We start from the raw sequence: 15,947 nt of genomic DNA on the forward strand, positions 1-15,947 counted from the left end.
GTGGGTGCATTTGGTCCCATCACCCAGGGCGTTAATGAAAAGGTTCAACAGCATTGGACCCACTATTGACTCCTGGGGCCACTGCCTGGCCTCCAGCTGGAGTTTGTGTCACTGATCAGAACCCTCTTTGGCAGTTCAGTCAGCTTTCCATCCACCTCACTGACTGCTTATCTAGCTTGCAATTCATCATCTTGTCTATGAGGATGTTATATACAGTATAATGTTATGTTATGTACAGCGTCAAAAGCCTTACTAGAGTCAAGGTAAACAACATTCACTGCTCTCCTCTCATCCACCAAGCCAGTCCTCTCCTCACAGAAGGCCATCAGGTTGGTTAAGCATGATTTCCCCTTCACAAATCTGTTCTGACTACTCCCAGTCACCTTCCTGTCCTTCATATGTCTGGAAATAGTATCCGGGCTTACATACTCCATCACCTTCCCAGGGATCGAGGGGAGGCTGACTGGCCTGCAGTTTCCCAGATCCTCCTCCTTGCCCTTCTTGAAGACAGAGGTGTCATTTGCTCTCTTCCAGTCCTTAGGAACCTCTCTGATCACTATGACCTTTCAAAGATAATCAAGAGTGGCAAGCGCAAGGACACTGGTGAGTTCCCCCAGCACTTGCGGGTGCATCCTGTCAGGGGCCATAGGCTTATATATGTCCAGTTTGTTTAAGTGTTCCTTAACCTGATCTTCTTCCATGGAGGGTAAGTCTTCCTTGCTCCAGGTTCCCCCTGTGGTCTCAACGGCTTGGGATTCCTGAGTATGGGTCTTACCAGTAAAGACTGAGGCCAAGAAGGCATTCAGTACCTCAGCCTTTTTTGTGCTCTTTCACGAGGGTCCCTGTCTCATTTAGTTGTGGGCCCAAGTTTTCCCTAGCCTTCCTTTTGCTGCTTATGTATTCATTGAAGCCTTTCTTGTTGCTCTCCACAGCTCTTGCCAGTTTCAGCTTCAGGAAGGCGTTAGCTTTCCTAACCCCATCCCTGCATGCTTGGCCACTGTCTCTGTATTTTTCCTGGGTCACCTGTCCCTGCTTCTACACGTCCTTTTTTATGTCTGAGTTTAGTCAGGGGCTCCTTGTTCATCCGTGCAGGCGTCCTGCCGCCTTTGCTTGCCTTGCTGCTTGTTAGGACGGACCATTTTTGAGCTTGGAGGAGGTGATACTTGAGTATCAGCCAGCTCTCTTGGATCCCTCTTCCCTCCATGGCCGTATCACATGGGAACAGAAGATGTACCAAGGAAAAAGAATTTTCAAGTACAATGTTTTTTTTGATATGGTACTCCACCTTTTGCTATGCCATAAAGTTAAAGCAGGAGAACGCATTGGCATTCTGATATTGCAGGCTCTGTACCATTTGCCTTATGTTTTCATTTCATGGAAGTATTTCAAGACAGAAACAGGAATAGGATGACAGAGATAATGAGTTAGAAAATAAGCTCTGCTGTAAGGGTTTTTGCAGTAGCTCAGGCGCTACTGCAAATTCTTTGTTTTTAGAGAGACTCAAATTTACTCATGTCCTTTAGCGTTCCTTCAAGGTGAATTTGGACAAGACACATCAGATGCTCTGGAGCCAGATGGAATATAACCCTGTTTAATAGATGCTGCAGGACCTAGAGGCAGGGAGGTAGTTTAAAGCAATGTCCCACTATGTCTGGACTACAAGATTCCCATTTTGGGGAATTTAGAAATATACATTTTCAGTGTGGGGATATCCCTAGCATGGCAGGAGTGACTGATACCAGATGCTCTAGTGCTAGCACTCTGAGACCAAGACTCTGAAGCCTACAGAGATGGAGCTTCACCTTCTACTACCTTTAGCTAGAGTATTTTAGCTCTAGTTGTACATCTGTAAATCAGCTGGATTTCGAGGTGCCTCTTTACATATATTCTTCCCACCACCTGGTTAAGTAAACAAATATTCTGAATAGCTCATATAAAAAGAGGTTCATATGTTTATCTCTTATTTGATTCCCACCTTTTCTGTGAGATTTGCAATAATTATTCTGCCAGTATCTTGACTCGTTGCGGAACTGGTGCATCAGCCACTACTAATTAATTGCAGTTCCATTCATCATATTTTGCCCTATTCAAATAACATAATTGGCTGAATAGGCTTAATATTAGGAGAATTTGCTTTTGCAATCAATTTCTTGACAATTTCCTTTCCCTGAATTTAACAACTCAAGTTTTCCTGAGTACCTGTGTATAGTTTTCATGTGACATTATTTCTTGCTTGGAATGTTTACCTATTATACCAAAAAGGCTAGTAATTTCAGCTGAGACAGATTGGCAGAGTCAAGCTCAATGGGAGCCTGACCCCAGGTTCATAAACCAATAGATGAGATAATAGAAGTTTATTACTTTTCAGAAGGAAGGACAAAACTAAACATTAACAGACAGATTGACTTTTCTGTGAGGTCACTGGTCATTAAATTTCCCACTGGTTTTACAATCTGAACCACAACAGTGATTTAGTTTTTAGCTCAAGTCCTTGCAGTGAGAAGACTGTTTCTTTATTACCTTGCGGCCATTCTTCATTTTAATGGCATTTCTCAAGCTTCTCATCTTAAAACTAGTGAACATTATAAAAAATGAGAACTATGCCTTCTATGGCTTGAACACAAACAAAACAAGTTGCTTCCATCCTTCTCTTTTAAAATCCAGCAGGCACTGATTTGTAACTGATTTGTAGAGAGGTAACTGCAGCCTAACAGAGACAGCTCGGTAAGGATGAAAAACTGCTCCACAGAAGTTAATGGTAGAATTATAGGAATTATCTATGAAGCTCTGATCTAAAGCAGAAGTCTTTGGGGGATAGTGTAGGAGAATACATACTGAACATGTGTTGGCAGTCAGAGGAGTCAGGACTTGGTACTGGGGGCAGTAATTGAACTTTGAGTTTTGCCTCTCAGGAGGAGATGCAAAAGAGGGGTTATGCTGCTGGGAGGATGCACAGAAGCCTCCGGGCAGTCACAGTGCTGAAGCTCGACCAGAAACTAGTGGCTTAACCTTGATATCTATTGGCTGCTTTTCCCTTCCTCCCTCAGTATGTCAATAAATGGAATTTGAACAGATGCTGTTTCAGAAGGTCATTCAGAGGATGGTCATTCAGAGGAAAGGGGACAAGTAGAAAACCGTAAAGAACTGTGCAGAAACTCTCTAGAAAAGATCCTACCCCCAAAGAAGATGTTTGTTTATTTCTTACTATATAGACATGCTGTAACATTTATAACCTTGCAACAAAAATAAAATAAAAATGGATTTATTGCCCAAAGGATAGAAGCTTATAGACCCTTCTTTAAGGTCACAGGATATTTAGAAATAGCAGGGCAACAATTTAGAATGCTTTAAAGGGTCATTAGGATAACTCTTACTTGACAGCACTGATTTCCTAAGGAAACCATCTTTTCTGCACATACTACATGATTTGCAGTAATGTATTTGTTTCATATTTTGATAACACAGGAGTCAGCTTCCATTTATTCTGATGGAAGATTGAACAAAGGCTTTGTTCCATGCCAGCCTCCAGCCAAGAGATCATGACCCTTTAACTCTTTTCCTATCATTGACTGATAGTGGAGCAATACTACTTGGCCAACTTCCTTCTTGTCTGTGCCAAAAATAAAGGGTGGTACAATACACAACAATCGACAGGATAGAAGGAGGCATACCTCCATTGAATCAGTGTTCTATGATGTAAAGATGCTTTTTAGAGCCCTTAATATAGCAAACTGTAACAGCTAAAGATGCATAAACCAACAAATGTCTGAGAGAACTTTCCAGCTGAACAACAGTGGGGGAAGGAGGATGAGTCACAGCGGCTGTTCCTAACATTAACAGCTACAACTGCTTTTCTTTTCTAAATCCAGATTTATTGTTTGGGGCCATCACCAAAATGTTCTTTGTTTTTCCACTATGAAACAGATGGCATAAATGTGACCTGCAATTTTATTACTAGGTTACAATTTTATCATGTCATGCTCGAACCAATAGATTCATTCACTTTACAATAAAACTGTCATTCTGCTGAGCTGCCTATGGATGCATTGAATAAAATGGTAATTTAAAAAGTTTCAAGTTGCTAAATCAATATTCCATTATTTGTCTCATATTGGTTTTATTAGTGATAGAAATGAAGCTCAACAATGGATAAAAGCTTGAAATGGCTACTTGGAAAGATGCAGTGAGAATGGACTCATGCACAACCACTGCATTTTTAATCATCTTTCACATTTCTTAATAGAAACCTAATACATCTTTTCCACACATTTAAATTAGACAGACAAAGTTTCTGAACTCTATTATTTGTGAGGTTAGTCAAACTACCAGCTGAAGGAATCTCTTTCAAGGTTATACACAAGTGAAGCAAAACTTTATTATAAATTTACCTTGACATGGGCAGGAATAAAAAAGAGCACCTAATTTGGGAAGAGAGATTCTGAAGACTGTTTAGTTCAAGAGGAACATGACTAAATGGAAAATACCTGAAACGAAGCCGGTTACACCTTTCCTCAGTTCGTTGTCAGTGCTTTCCAACCACAGCAAGAATCAACTGTACAACACATTTAATCATTCAAGGTCAGAGGCAGGTACAGGAATTTGCTACTCTACCTCAGAGATATTCTCATTGCAAAGGTAGGGAAGAGTTAATACCTGAATATTCAAATATACATGGAAATATAATTTCAACCACTCATTTGATTTCTTAAGTTGAAATACAGTGGACCAAACTCTATTAGTGTTACAATCAGATTCCAAGCAGAGATAGCTGTACACACACCACCAAAGGAGCAGAAAGGTGATTTAAAAAATGCTAAGGAATTAAAAGGTCTATCAGGTTAGACAACTGCTACAAGTTTGCTGGGATAACCTCACTATTCTTGCACATCTCCCTCCGCACTGTCACTACAAGCCAAGGAGCTTCTGGTTAACCCTTTCTTGAAGATAGATGACTCTTCTGTACAGATATTACCGATATCTGAACTGGCTGATGCAGTTTAGTGGACCAGTCATTGGATACTTGGGTATTGTACTGGAGCGGTCTGTACTGTGTGACTGGTCTAGTATGCCCATTTTGAAGATCTCCTCGCTGCAGGGTTTCCTAGGTACCTTGAAATCCATCTTAGATCAAAGATAGCCCAAGTCAAAACAGAGAAGCATGTGTTAATTTGATTCAAATATGGACAATAAGATATCAGAGATAGGTGTACATGAACAAAAACAAGTGATTTGGAGGACTCCTAACACTCTTGTACTCCTATTAGGAAAACTGCTTTAGCTGACCTTCAGGCTTCTAACAGCCTCTTCCTTTCCTTTTTGTCTCTTTGTTTAAAAAAAAAAAAAAGGCCAGCCTGTTATTTAATTGTATCACTTTCTTTAGATTTGGCATTAAAGGAGAGCTTCTAACATTTCTGAGTGCCCTCCCAATAATTAGGCTTGCAAAAAACACCCCGTAGCACTCTATTAAAATAAGTTAACTTACCTGCCAGTGGTTTAAATAGCTAAGTGAGGGAAAAAACTTACATCAGGCACTGGACAGTGGTGGTAGGAACATTCCAAAAGCACTTGCAAATAATTTCTTTATCGTCCCCCCAGAGCCTTGTTAAAAATGCAGCTTTTACAACATGCCCCCAAGATATTAAAATTAAGGCTGTATGAGTCTGAGACGGAGAAAGCAGACTCCATGGATCTGGAAACCTTTTGACTTGCACCCCACCTATTTTGCAGTGAAAATCTAGCTAAGATGTTGCTAACTGTAGTTGCAGGGGTGCGGCACAAGGCGGGAGTGATCTCTCAAGTTTGTAGGTCCAAGGCAACCTATGTTTTTTTAAAGCAGAAATAATACCTCAGGCTAACGGGCAGCCTACACAGATCTCACAGGCCTGAGGTTACGTGTCCCATTCAGAGACCGAGCAGTTCTTTCCACATCAGCTTTGCTCACTCACAGCACATTGCGATAGTCTAGTACTGAGGCAAAAAAGCCTTTGAACGGTGACAGCATCCTTTGCCAAAAAGGCGTAACTTTCTGGTCATGGCAGGGGTACGCACCACAGCAGCCTGCACTGCAGTACCACGTCCTCTTGATGAGCTCTCCTGGTCGATGGTGGACACTGTCCTTCAGTAGAAGAAAATGACCGCATCTTTGCCATGTTCTCTGCATCACCCCACAACGCCTCCATCTCATCTGCGCTGAATGCTGGCCAGCCTCAGATCAATGCAGGTAGTGGCTGTGATGGTGAACTACGGTGTCATCACAGCCTGAGGAAGCTATCCGTGAGGACAAAGGGGAAGGCCATGAGAAGGCTGAAAATCTTTCGCCCTATAGCTCCTTGCTACTCTCCTTTAGGTCTCATTCCCACAAGGAAGAAGTGGGATAGCAGCATAGCATCTTGCAACATCTCACCCATGAAATCTTTGGGAAGAGGAGCAATTGCTCACAACTAATGATAGCAATCTCTTTAAAAGAAGCAGTTATTGAAATGATGTGGATTATGAGCAAGCTACTCATTTGACATAATCACCAGTATGAAGGAGATGCCAGGTGAAAGGTCCACAAGCTGACTGTGAAAACCCATGCCCAACGGTAAAATCAGCTCCACAGCTGTCTACCCAAGGCCTGGCGCAGAAGAGCAGCTGGGAAAGGGCAGGCCAGAGGGAAGGGAATGCTTTGGGATTTCGGGTAGCATTACTCAGTTGGCAGTCTAGGGGGTGAAGGGGGAGAAGCATTTCGCATGTATCTTGCACCTGGAATAGGAGACTAAGAATGTGGTTTATACATTTAATGCTGCTCTTAAAGAGGCATTTTCAACAGTATGGCACAAAATTGTTATACTTTGGTGTAGGAAGTACCAGTGAAATAAGATGGCTTAGTTAGCTTCATGAAGATAAATATATTTTTGCATAGAAATCTGGAAATCTCTGGACAAATGAACAACACTAGATGATCTTTTTTTTCAGCCAAGTTGCTAGGAGACATCACTTTAATCAATCACAGAGCCATCAACTACTCCTGCTCAGGAATTTTTTAAATAAACTGTTTTGTACTGAAGAGTAATTCGGTGAAGCTAAAATTGCTCAGGGGACTATGCCAGCTTTGATAAAAAACAAGCAACAAAACTTTCACTGACAAAGGACTTTCCAGGTTCCAGATGGAATTTGTGATCCAAAGCTGCAATAGGCAGGTTGGTGCCACCAGCATACAAAAGACCAAGAGGAGTAGCTCAAACTTACACTTGCCCTAGCCAAAAGCTAGTGGTCTGCTTTTCAGCAACCCATAAGAAGCTAATTAAGCAGTCTATAGGCTAACAATAAGTCTACAGTAAGTAGGTTTAAATTCACTACACACAGAAATCTGCATATGGTGTAGGAAATTCCAAGGGAAATTGCAATTTGAAAAAGCTGAAAACTGCTGGCCTTATGTAATTTATAGAGCATCCACCAGCAATGGAGGAGACCCAAATTCAAATCTTTGCTCCAGGGAGGTAGGTGAATGGCAAGTTTTCACAGAGCCAAGCTGCCAATGTGAAAAGGCTGAAAGGTAATGATGCTACAGCACAAATGAATAAGAGAAACTGAGCTATAAATAGCATTATATATGGCTGAAAAAATTAAGAAAGAACATAACATTAGAAAATATTTCTAAACCTACTTTTCTTTTAAAGAATCTGCACGCTAAAAATAGCAGCTTGTATATACTTTGATGTAAGCGCATCTGCAAGATTTTTGGGGGAACAGAACAAGGAGGGATCATTTTTCAACAAAGTTTTTAAATAAAATGCAAAAATCAGCAAGTTAGGAGAAAAAAAATAACAAAAATGGAAAAACTAAGCAGCTAGCTTTTTACCATTACTAAGTATATCTCGTTAAACGTTAGACATTTTTTCATTTTGCACAAGTTTTAAATTATTAAAAACTATCTGGACAAAAAAGTTATGCAGATGTTAATAACAATTCCTACGGCCAGTAAGTGTATTCCTCATACTGCCTCAGCTGCTTTGCTCTGGACAGGCTATAGGAAGCCGTTCCGAAGGGCACCGACGGCAGCATGTTGGACACTCTAACGCTGGCACAGCTTGCACAGCCAGGCTGCAGGGACGTGTTGGGGACAGGAGAACTTATGCTGTATTTCATGTGATACCCTCTGGGAAGGTGATTTACAGGAGATCATTACGAGCGTGTACATATTGCAGCCACGGTTTGTTCTCAGCTGTCCCTGTGTCTGCATCTCAACCACTCTAAATTTTGGTGAGCACCCACACGCTCACCAGAGTACAGAACTTTACACTTTACAGATATTTACTACGGGTGAAACCCACAGCAACACTAACGTGCAATTCACTGGACTGTACTTATTGTCAAGATGACTAGCCTTCTCCGCAGCCCCACAGCTCCTGCTATCCCAGCAGACTGACTGCAGCCCACACACCGCAAACGACGATGCCGCAGATTTCTGGGTCTGTGTCAAACCCTCTCAAATTCAGCGAGACTTCTCAGAGCAGCAGAGGTGTAGAGTAGCAGATTTAGTTATAGGTTTGGGGTCAGCATCTTTCTGCCTGGAAAGCAGCTGTTTTTATTTTAAAGTTGACATTTACCTTCAATTTTTTCCACTTGGTAGGTATTTTCACAGAGGAATTTGCTTACTGTTCCTACTCCAACAGCAAATGAATATGCATGTCTGCCCAGCCTTTATTATCCTTTTACTACTCTTAAAGTAAAAGGATACACTCTTTTATACTCTTAAAGTTGTAGCTGTTGATTTGGAAACAGTCCAAAACGTGATTTCACGTTTTGCTGTTCAACGCAAAAGTACATTTAGAGACGGCAACCTAATGTTCAAAAATACAAGTCCACAAGACTGTTGGTGAAAAGGGGATCTAGAGATATAAATATCACTACTGGGAGAGACAGTAGACATCAGAGTGGAACTTTCTAAATTTATTTAAACTTCCAGTGAGGTTGATGCATGAGAAAAATCTAGTCCAGCCAGCTCTGCGTACGGTTTTCTTTCAGGGGACAAGGGTATTTCACCTTCATCCCTCTGTGGAGAGGAACCTATAACTACAACAAAACCAGGAAGAGAAAAGCGAACAGATAATACAAAAATGAGAAGAGTAAATAAAAAATAACAGTAATTCTAATAGTAAGTGGAAAGAAATTACTTCTGAAGACAGTTTAGGGGTGCTAGCAGGGCTAAATTTTTGAGCTGAAGTCACACCATCCTTTTTTCCAACCCTACCACTTTTCACAGAATGTTTTGGCAAGAAATGCTGTCTGCTATGTTTTAATCTTGGAAATGATCTATATGTGGTGGCTGCTTTAACATTTCAGGTTAAAAAGCTGCAAAAGTGGGTAAGGTAGACTGACACCTGTATCTGGCCCCAAATGCATGCATTCAACCCCTCCTTTTGTGCCTGTCCAACACTAGAGGGTTGCATGTGTGTGATGAAGCCAGCAAGGCAAGGGGACAAGGACTGAAAGTAGATAAATCAATCCCCTTCCATTTCTGTAATTACATCTAGGAAAAAGCCAGGAATGACTTCATGTTACACCATTCCTTTTACTGAGGCTTGAGTCTTATGATGAAGTAATAGAGAGTGAGGTACTGTTTTTTAGTTCGTATTAAACAGTCCTACGATCAGCTGGGGGCTCATGATCCCAAATCCCCACATACGCAGAGCTCACAGTTTGCAATCATTGATGAAACAATGGAATCCTTGTGCGCAGCAAAAAGCTGTTCTTGCGCCACCGCCAGTGATGACAGCTCAGTAAGAAAATAAAGGAAAATAAAATTGGGAGCCACTAACTTGTGGAATTGGTCCAAGGCTTGTTCTGTGGGAAAACACATCCTACACCACAGAAAAGGCCAGGGAGACAATCTGGTACAGATTACTTCTTATGCACAGATTGCATTACTGAGAAGATGCTAAAAAAGTTTTCTGAGTTCCTGTTTCCTTCTTGCTTTAAGCTTCTCATAACCGGTCCTGGGAGCCAGCAGGGACATATGAAGCTTCCATTGGGAGAAAATGGTTGGTAAGGCAAAGGCTTTGATTCTTAGTTTTTGTTATTTCCTAAGACAGAGGAAAACAGCAAAATACACTGATGTGCTTTTATTGCATGATATACTGAGATAGGACAGGGAAAGAGAACATAAGTGTCCTAATATTAAATCAAACGCTGCTGCAGAAAGCCAAATGTTAAGCAAATGCTGTATACTATACATAATCAACAGAATGTAGGCAAGGCCTTTTTTTGCACTGACTTGTTACTTAGCATTCAACAACCTACTGCCAAATCATAAACACAGTTACTGAGATTAGGCAACTGTTTGTACTGCAAGAGTAAAGTCTATTCAACTTTTTGGCAAAGTTCAATTACCCTGCAGCAAATCAATCAAATATGTGTGCAGCAAGCAGTGAAATAGTACAGGCGTCATCTCACTGCTTTCAGATGAACATGATTTTTCCTTCTTTTGAAAAATTTGAAAGTAGCATGAGGAAATATTTACAATGTTCACATTATACAGAAGATAAAACAGAACCTATCGGTGTGATTTAGAACTGCAGAAAATAGTATTTGAGGTATTTGAAACAGTAAATAATGTATGTTCCTTACTAGTAATCTATTATGATTATTCTTTATAGGCACCAAGATCCATGATATCAGTTTAACATTATATCCTCTTTGTTTCAGCAGTTAAGTCAGGCATGCAGAGGCAATCATGCATTGAACCATTTGCAAACTCAACAGTCAAACCTAATTTATACATGTTCAGGACAACATATATTCACCGTGAATGTCACTTAACTAGAAACAAAATGCTCTATTCCAATGACATTGTTCTGAGCTATGCAAACAAAATCCTACCAAGGGAAGTGTTTAATATGTACATGACAATAAGCCAATTACTTCGAAAATTACATGTGGTTTCAAGTGACTCTATGTACTTTTGTTATGACCACTATAAAACTGCATTTGAATTCATGAAATTCTGAAATATGTACCTTCTATCACACTTTAATAATACTTCCTATGGATACCTGTCATATGGTAAGTTAGTGTAAAAAACACCAGGGCCATTTTACCCTATTTAGCAGCAGCCAAGCGAGAAATGATGCCACAACATTTCTCATTTGGAACGGATATTTTAGTTTCCAACAAGTGTCTGTATAAATACAAGATTTTTGGTTTGCTACTGTTTGCATTGTTTACAGAGCTGAAGTAGAACTGGGTGGTGATTTTCTATACAACAGCTGAAGCCAACTTTGAAATTATGTTCTCTGACTTTTTAATTATTTTCTACAACGTATTGTTGCATGTTGTTGCAATAGAAGAATAATTTCTGCTTTCCCACTGCCTGCGACTGTTATTTAGCTGTGGTTACTGCAAATACGGCAAATAACCCAATTCAAAAATCTGATTAAAGTGAGACCAAGTTTTGAGAGAATATCAACTCAACTTGAAAACAAAATTAAATTTATATTTTAATATATCAAAAGAAAAAAATTCCCTGCCACTGGTAAGGTATGTATAACAATCAATGGAAACTAAAACAGCAGCTCTTAAATACACTAGAAGTTAGTTCTCACTGCAGTTGCACAGAATTCATATTTTGAAGCATTTAGAGTATTTTTAAAAAACTTTATTTACCATATTCAAAAACAAATGTTACAAAACAAATTTCTTCTATAAACATAGGCAAGAATGTTTAAATATGATAATTTAATGTAAACCAAAATCCTTTAAAATATTCAATACTGTAATCAGAGGTTATTTACATCCAGTGAAGTCAGAACAACCTTCATGGACGTTAAACATCATCTAAGCAAAGTTAATTTCCATAATTTCTTAAACAAACAATAACACCTCTATTTAACTCAGCTATTAGTAAGTAAATTGTCTTAGTCCTAACACAAGATGAAAGTCAATGTTATATTTGAAAGTGGAAAAGGCATTATCCTGACTACTCACTTCATCAGCAAAGCCAGTACTGCTTTCAGACTTGTAGGACGTTCAGATAAGTAAAACTGTATGTTTATAATATTTATTGCATGATAATACAATTACAGGCTAATAAAAATCAGTAAGTGCTGTGAAAAAAAAAATGCTGTTTAAAAATCCACTATAAAAGAAATTTTATTTTTTCAATCAGATCAGAAAAGCCAGCTAACAAGATTGAAGTTATTTTCCCCCTCTTAACAAAAAATATTTTGTAATTTGACAGTATTCCAACATGGAGAAAGCTGCTCCTGGCAATATATTTGGATAACTGCCCCACACAAAAGTTTAATTATGAAAGTACATTCACCAAGACCTTGGTTTATCAGCCAAAATGGCTCATGTATGGGAAAAAGGCATAGCCCAATAAATGGTAGTCACAAATCATTTTAGATATTTGTTTGTTTTTTCTGTTGGAAGGACAAGCATCATTTTTGTACTGCAAGCAAAAATATCTACAGGACATAGCAACATATTTTACTAAGAAAGCAGAAACATAAGGCTGTTAAAACAGGTAATGGAACACAGAACGTTAAAGTTTTTCACTGCTAGCTCATCTCCAAAACCAGACTGCCCACGTTCAGGGGTTGAGAGCTGCTGAACGACCTGATGTGAAATGGATGATCTTCCTGCATTTCCTACAGGAAAGTCTCATATCCAAATTAAAAAAAATTACTGTTGGAATTGCCAGCTGTGCTGGCATGCATGGGAGATTGCCAGTATGGCATGGAGACTGAACTACAAGCTCTATTTGAGGTGGTTCCTGCATGTCGAGATGAGGCACTTGGTTTTGGTAATGCCTGGCCAGATGCAGTATTTTAACTGTTGCTCAGTACTAAAGCAATTTAGGATTTTCCACAGGAGCTAAAATCACTTCAAAAGGAAAGGTCAGAAAGTCCAAAGACAAGAGCCACGCAATTCTTACTGCAATTCGCCCAAAATATATTTTACTAATCTGCCCGATATCTATTACTACAAATAATAAATGTAAATAAGTTGTTTTAGGGTTTTTTTTGACAACAGATGGGTCTGGAGTTCATCCATTAGCCATCATCACATCAGGTCATTCATACACTTTGCTGTAGCAACTGAAGATCCCCAGTAGACAACTTAGTCAAGGCGCTCTTCATCATAAGAAGGATTGAAATTAATCACAGGATCCCTATTTCATTTGTCAGTACACTGTATCAAATTTTTACAGAGATGTGCATATACATGGATGTACTTGAGTGAGTGTATTTGTAGCAATTTCCTGTAAAGTTCCTTAGGGAGGAGACAGGCCAACCCGCCGTGAGACAGCAGACACAAGGGCACATATCAGAAATTAATGCATGACATTAAAGGCAACATCAAGTGGATGACACTGCTGTTCTATTTAAGGTCTTTGGAAGAGGATGCAGTTTGGTTTTCTGTCACGTTAAGAAAGCCAATGTTACACTGTAATTCTTCAGGGCTAAATATACTTCAGTTGGTGTTAATTGACTAGTAGAACACAGACAATACTAAAAAGCTAATGCCATGCTATCTGGGTGTGGGAAGAAAGAAAACTGAAATGAATGTTCACAAGCTAAACTTTGTAGTGAACTCTTGCTTCAAGTATGGAAGAAGACACTGTCACATCAGCTTGCACCAGCCTGTTATCAGTCTATAAATCAGTTGTTTGAAATTTTATATAAGCATCTAGTTACGTTGCATAAAGCCTAACAGAAATCCACACCTCCTCAGCTTCAAAGTCACTCCAAACTTACACTTGGGGGTATGCCTGTATTGTGTCCTTGAGATACAACATGGTGGGGCCCTCACACTTCTGTACTATGTCAGGTGGAGTCCACAGCTCGCATATGGAGATAACAGAGCCAGGCTGGCCACATAAATTCTGAAGCCAGTCTGGATTACCATGCTAAACAGCACTTTTTACTCTGCTTAAGATATGTGAAATCAGTCCATGTGCACCTATAAGCTAAGAGTTGTGGAAAAAAAGGCATCTTTACGCTGAGAATGGAGTATACTTTAAGAATTCATGTCATTGATAAAAGTACCACATTATTCTTGGAAACAACGAAAAATGAATTTCCTTATAACAAAGTGCTAACTTTTGCAACAGAAGCACCTTGTTGAAACTGATAAGCAATAAAGTTGCTGAAAAAAGGTATTAAAGTTTTCTACAATGGATTTCCATAGCTATCAATATAAGGTGCACCCATGCTATGCGTAGGAATGCAAGAGGCAGAACAGCAGGATTTGGGGAAGGGGTTTTTCATTTCATAGCTGGGGGGAGGGGAGGGGAAAATGCACACACACACACTCAGTGCTTTCCCTTTTTTCCTTTTAAAAAGGAAAATACTACCTTACGATGTATGTTATGGGAAACAGATGAAATCCCGGTCCCAATGAAGACTATTGTAGCTTTGGCACCTACTTCCAAATGATCAGGATTTTATTCACTGTCTTTATTATTTTATTTACTGTTAGTTAGCTGTGCATACTAACATAAGCACACATCTCATCTCTAGGATTCACAAGCAAAAATAGACAGGAAAACTGATGGGAAAAGCAGAACACACAAAAGAGTGCATGGTTAAATTCTCCAGTTGCTATTTCGAATTATTATCTTCAAAACAGGTCCTGAATTTTGAGCTGTAATAGCAAAAGCTTTAGAATACATCTCCTCTATTAGAACTGTGAAATTATTGCTATTTACCAGCATACTCTGCTGATATTCTGGTTTGTATACACAAAGACATACTGCTCTCAGCTTTCCAAGGGCCTAGGATGGGGTGCAGCAAGTTACAAAGATCCAAGTGACAAAAAGAAACCAATCAGACAAGAGAGAATACTGCAAAATTAGTCCCATGAGTGTAAATAACTTTCTGAAACATTGGTTAAGAATTCCCTACTTCAGGCAATTCTGAGTTTGCAGTCAAAAAGGGAAGGGAATTCCACAAATCTACAGGGAATGCAGACAATATTCAGAATAAAATAAGTGACTACTCAAAGTGGAGGTACTTTTGAGAAGTATGACAGAGCACCACGTTTGTACCTGCACTATGCTCTCAACACAGATTCCTGATCTTTAAGACCTGCTGTAGGGAGGAAGAAAATAATTAAAAAAAACCCAAACCAAAACGTAAATGAACCCAAACCAAAAGAAGTTCATTATACAAGTCCATTAAATTACAGAAATGCACAATAAGCCAAGATAAAGTGCTACAAAATGATTAGTAGTTTTTAAAAAAGTCAATAGTGTTCTTCTTGCTTTATTTAATACTGGTGATAACAGGAGATAGTTCAATTGCAGTGGCAGAACTGGAATTCACAATGTCTTCATATTGTGGAGGTGGATCTAAGTGCTGTTCAGTTTCACTTCTCATACTGGTTTCACCAGTGGCTTCCTCATATGAAGGAGGAGGATCACAGTTTGATAGCCTTGTGGATATTGAGTCTGACCGTCCATCTGTATAGCTCAGGCCTCCTGGAGAGAGCCCACTGACTTCATACATTTCCTCCTGTGGGGAATGAACAATGCTGAGAGGCTGCGGAAGTGGACCTCTGCTGTCAGCCACAGCACCATCACCCATCGCTTCGTGAGCTCCCCTGTGCATGTACACGGACTGTCTACGCATTTTCTTTTTAAACAGGCACCTCCATATGACAAAAATGACAATGAGGATAACAAAAAGGCCGATGATTAATGGAAATGCAAGGTAAAATGAATACCAGGTATGTCCTGTGTTACTTTCTCCCTGAAGTCCATTTTTGTAGACTTTCCAGAACTCCTTCTAGAAGAGCAAGACAGGATAAGTCAGAAACTATAAGACAATTAAAAACACACTTTAATCAAGTTATTTCAAATGAATGAGGAAAAAAAAATGTACTGATGATCAAAATGAAAACCAGTACAGATAAGCACAAAAATTTCCAAGTTTCTTTTTGAGATAGTTATTGATACAAAG

At 39.5% G+C, this 15,947-nt stretch overlaps 1 protein-coding gene and 1 long non-coding RNA gene across 4 annotated transcripts in view; one reads left to right on the top strand and one right to left on the bottom strand.

Annotated features, from left to right (window-relative positions):
- Positions 1-15,947, top strand: part of LOC138061925 (uncharacterized) — a 58,828-nt gene that overhangs the window by 29,300 nt on the left and 13,581 nt on the right. For both annotated transcript variants that reach the window (XR_011135926.1, XR_011135925.1), the window contains exons 2-3: positions 9,965-10,029; positions 15,633-15,714. This is a non-coding gene — a long non-coding RNA (uncharacterized lncRNA). The remainder of the gene's footprint in view (positions 1-9,964; positions 10,030-15,632; positions 15,715-15,947) is intronic.
- Positions 11,624-15,947, bottom strand: part of PRRG1 (proline rich and Gla domain 1) — a 39,762-nt gene continuing 35,438 nt past the window's right edge. For both annotated transcript variants that reach the window (XM_068916911.1, XM_068916902.1), the window contains exon 4: positions 11,624-15,773. In XM_068916911.1, the coding sequence (XP_068773012.1) occupies positions 15,252-15,773 (522 nt within the window). In that variant the 3' untranslated portion in view covers positions 11,624-15,251. The remainder of the gene's footprint in view (positions 15,774-15,947) is intronic.

Source organism: Struthio camelus, chromosome 1, assembly GCF_040807025.1.
Source record: "Struthio camelus isolate bStrCam1 chromosome 1, bStrCam1.hap1, whole genome shotgun sequence".
Taxonomy (NCBI): domain Eukaryota; kingdom Metazoa; phylum Chordata; class Aves; order Struthioniformes; family Struthionidae; genus Struthio; species Struthio camelus.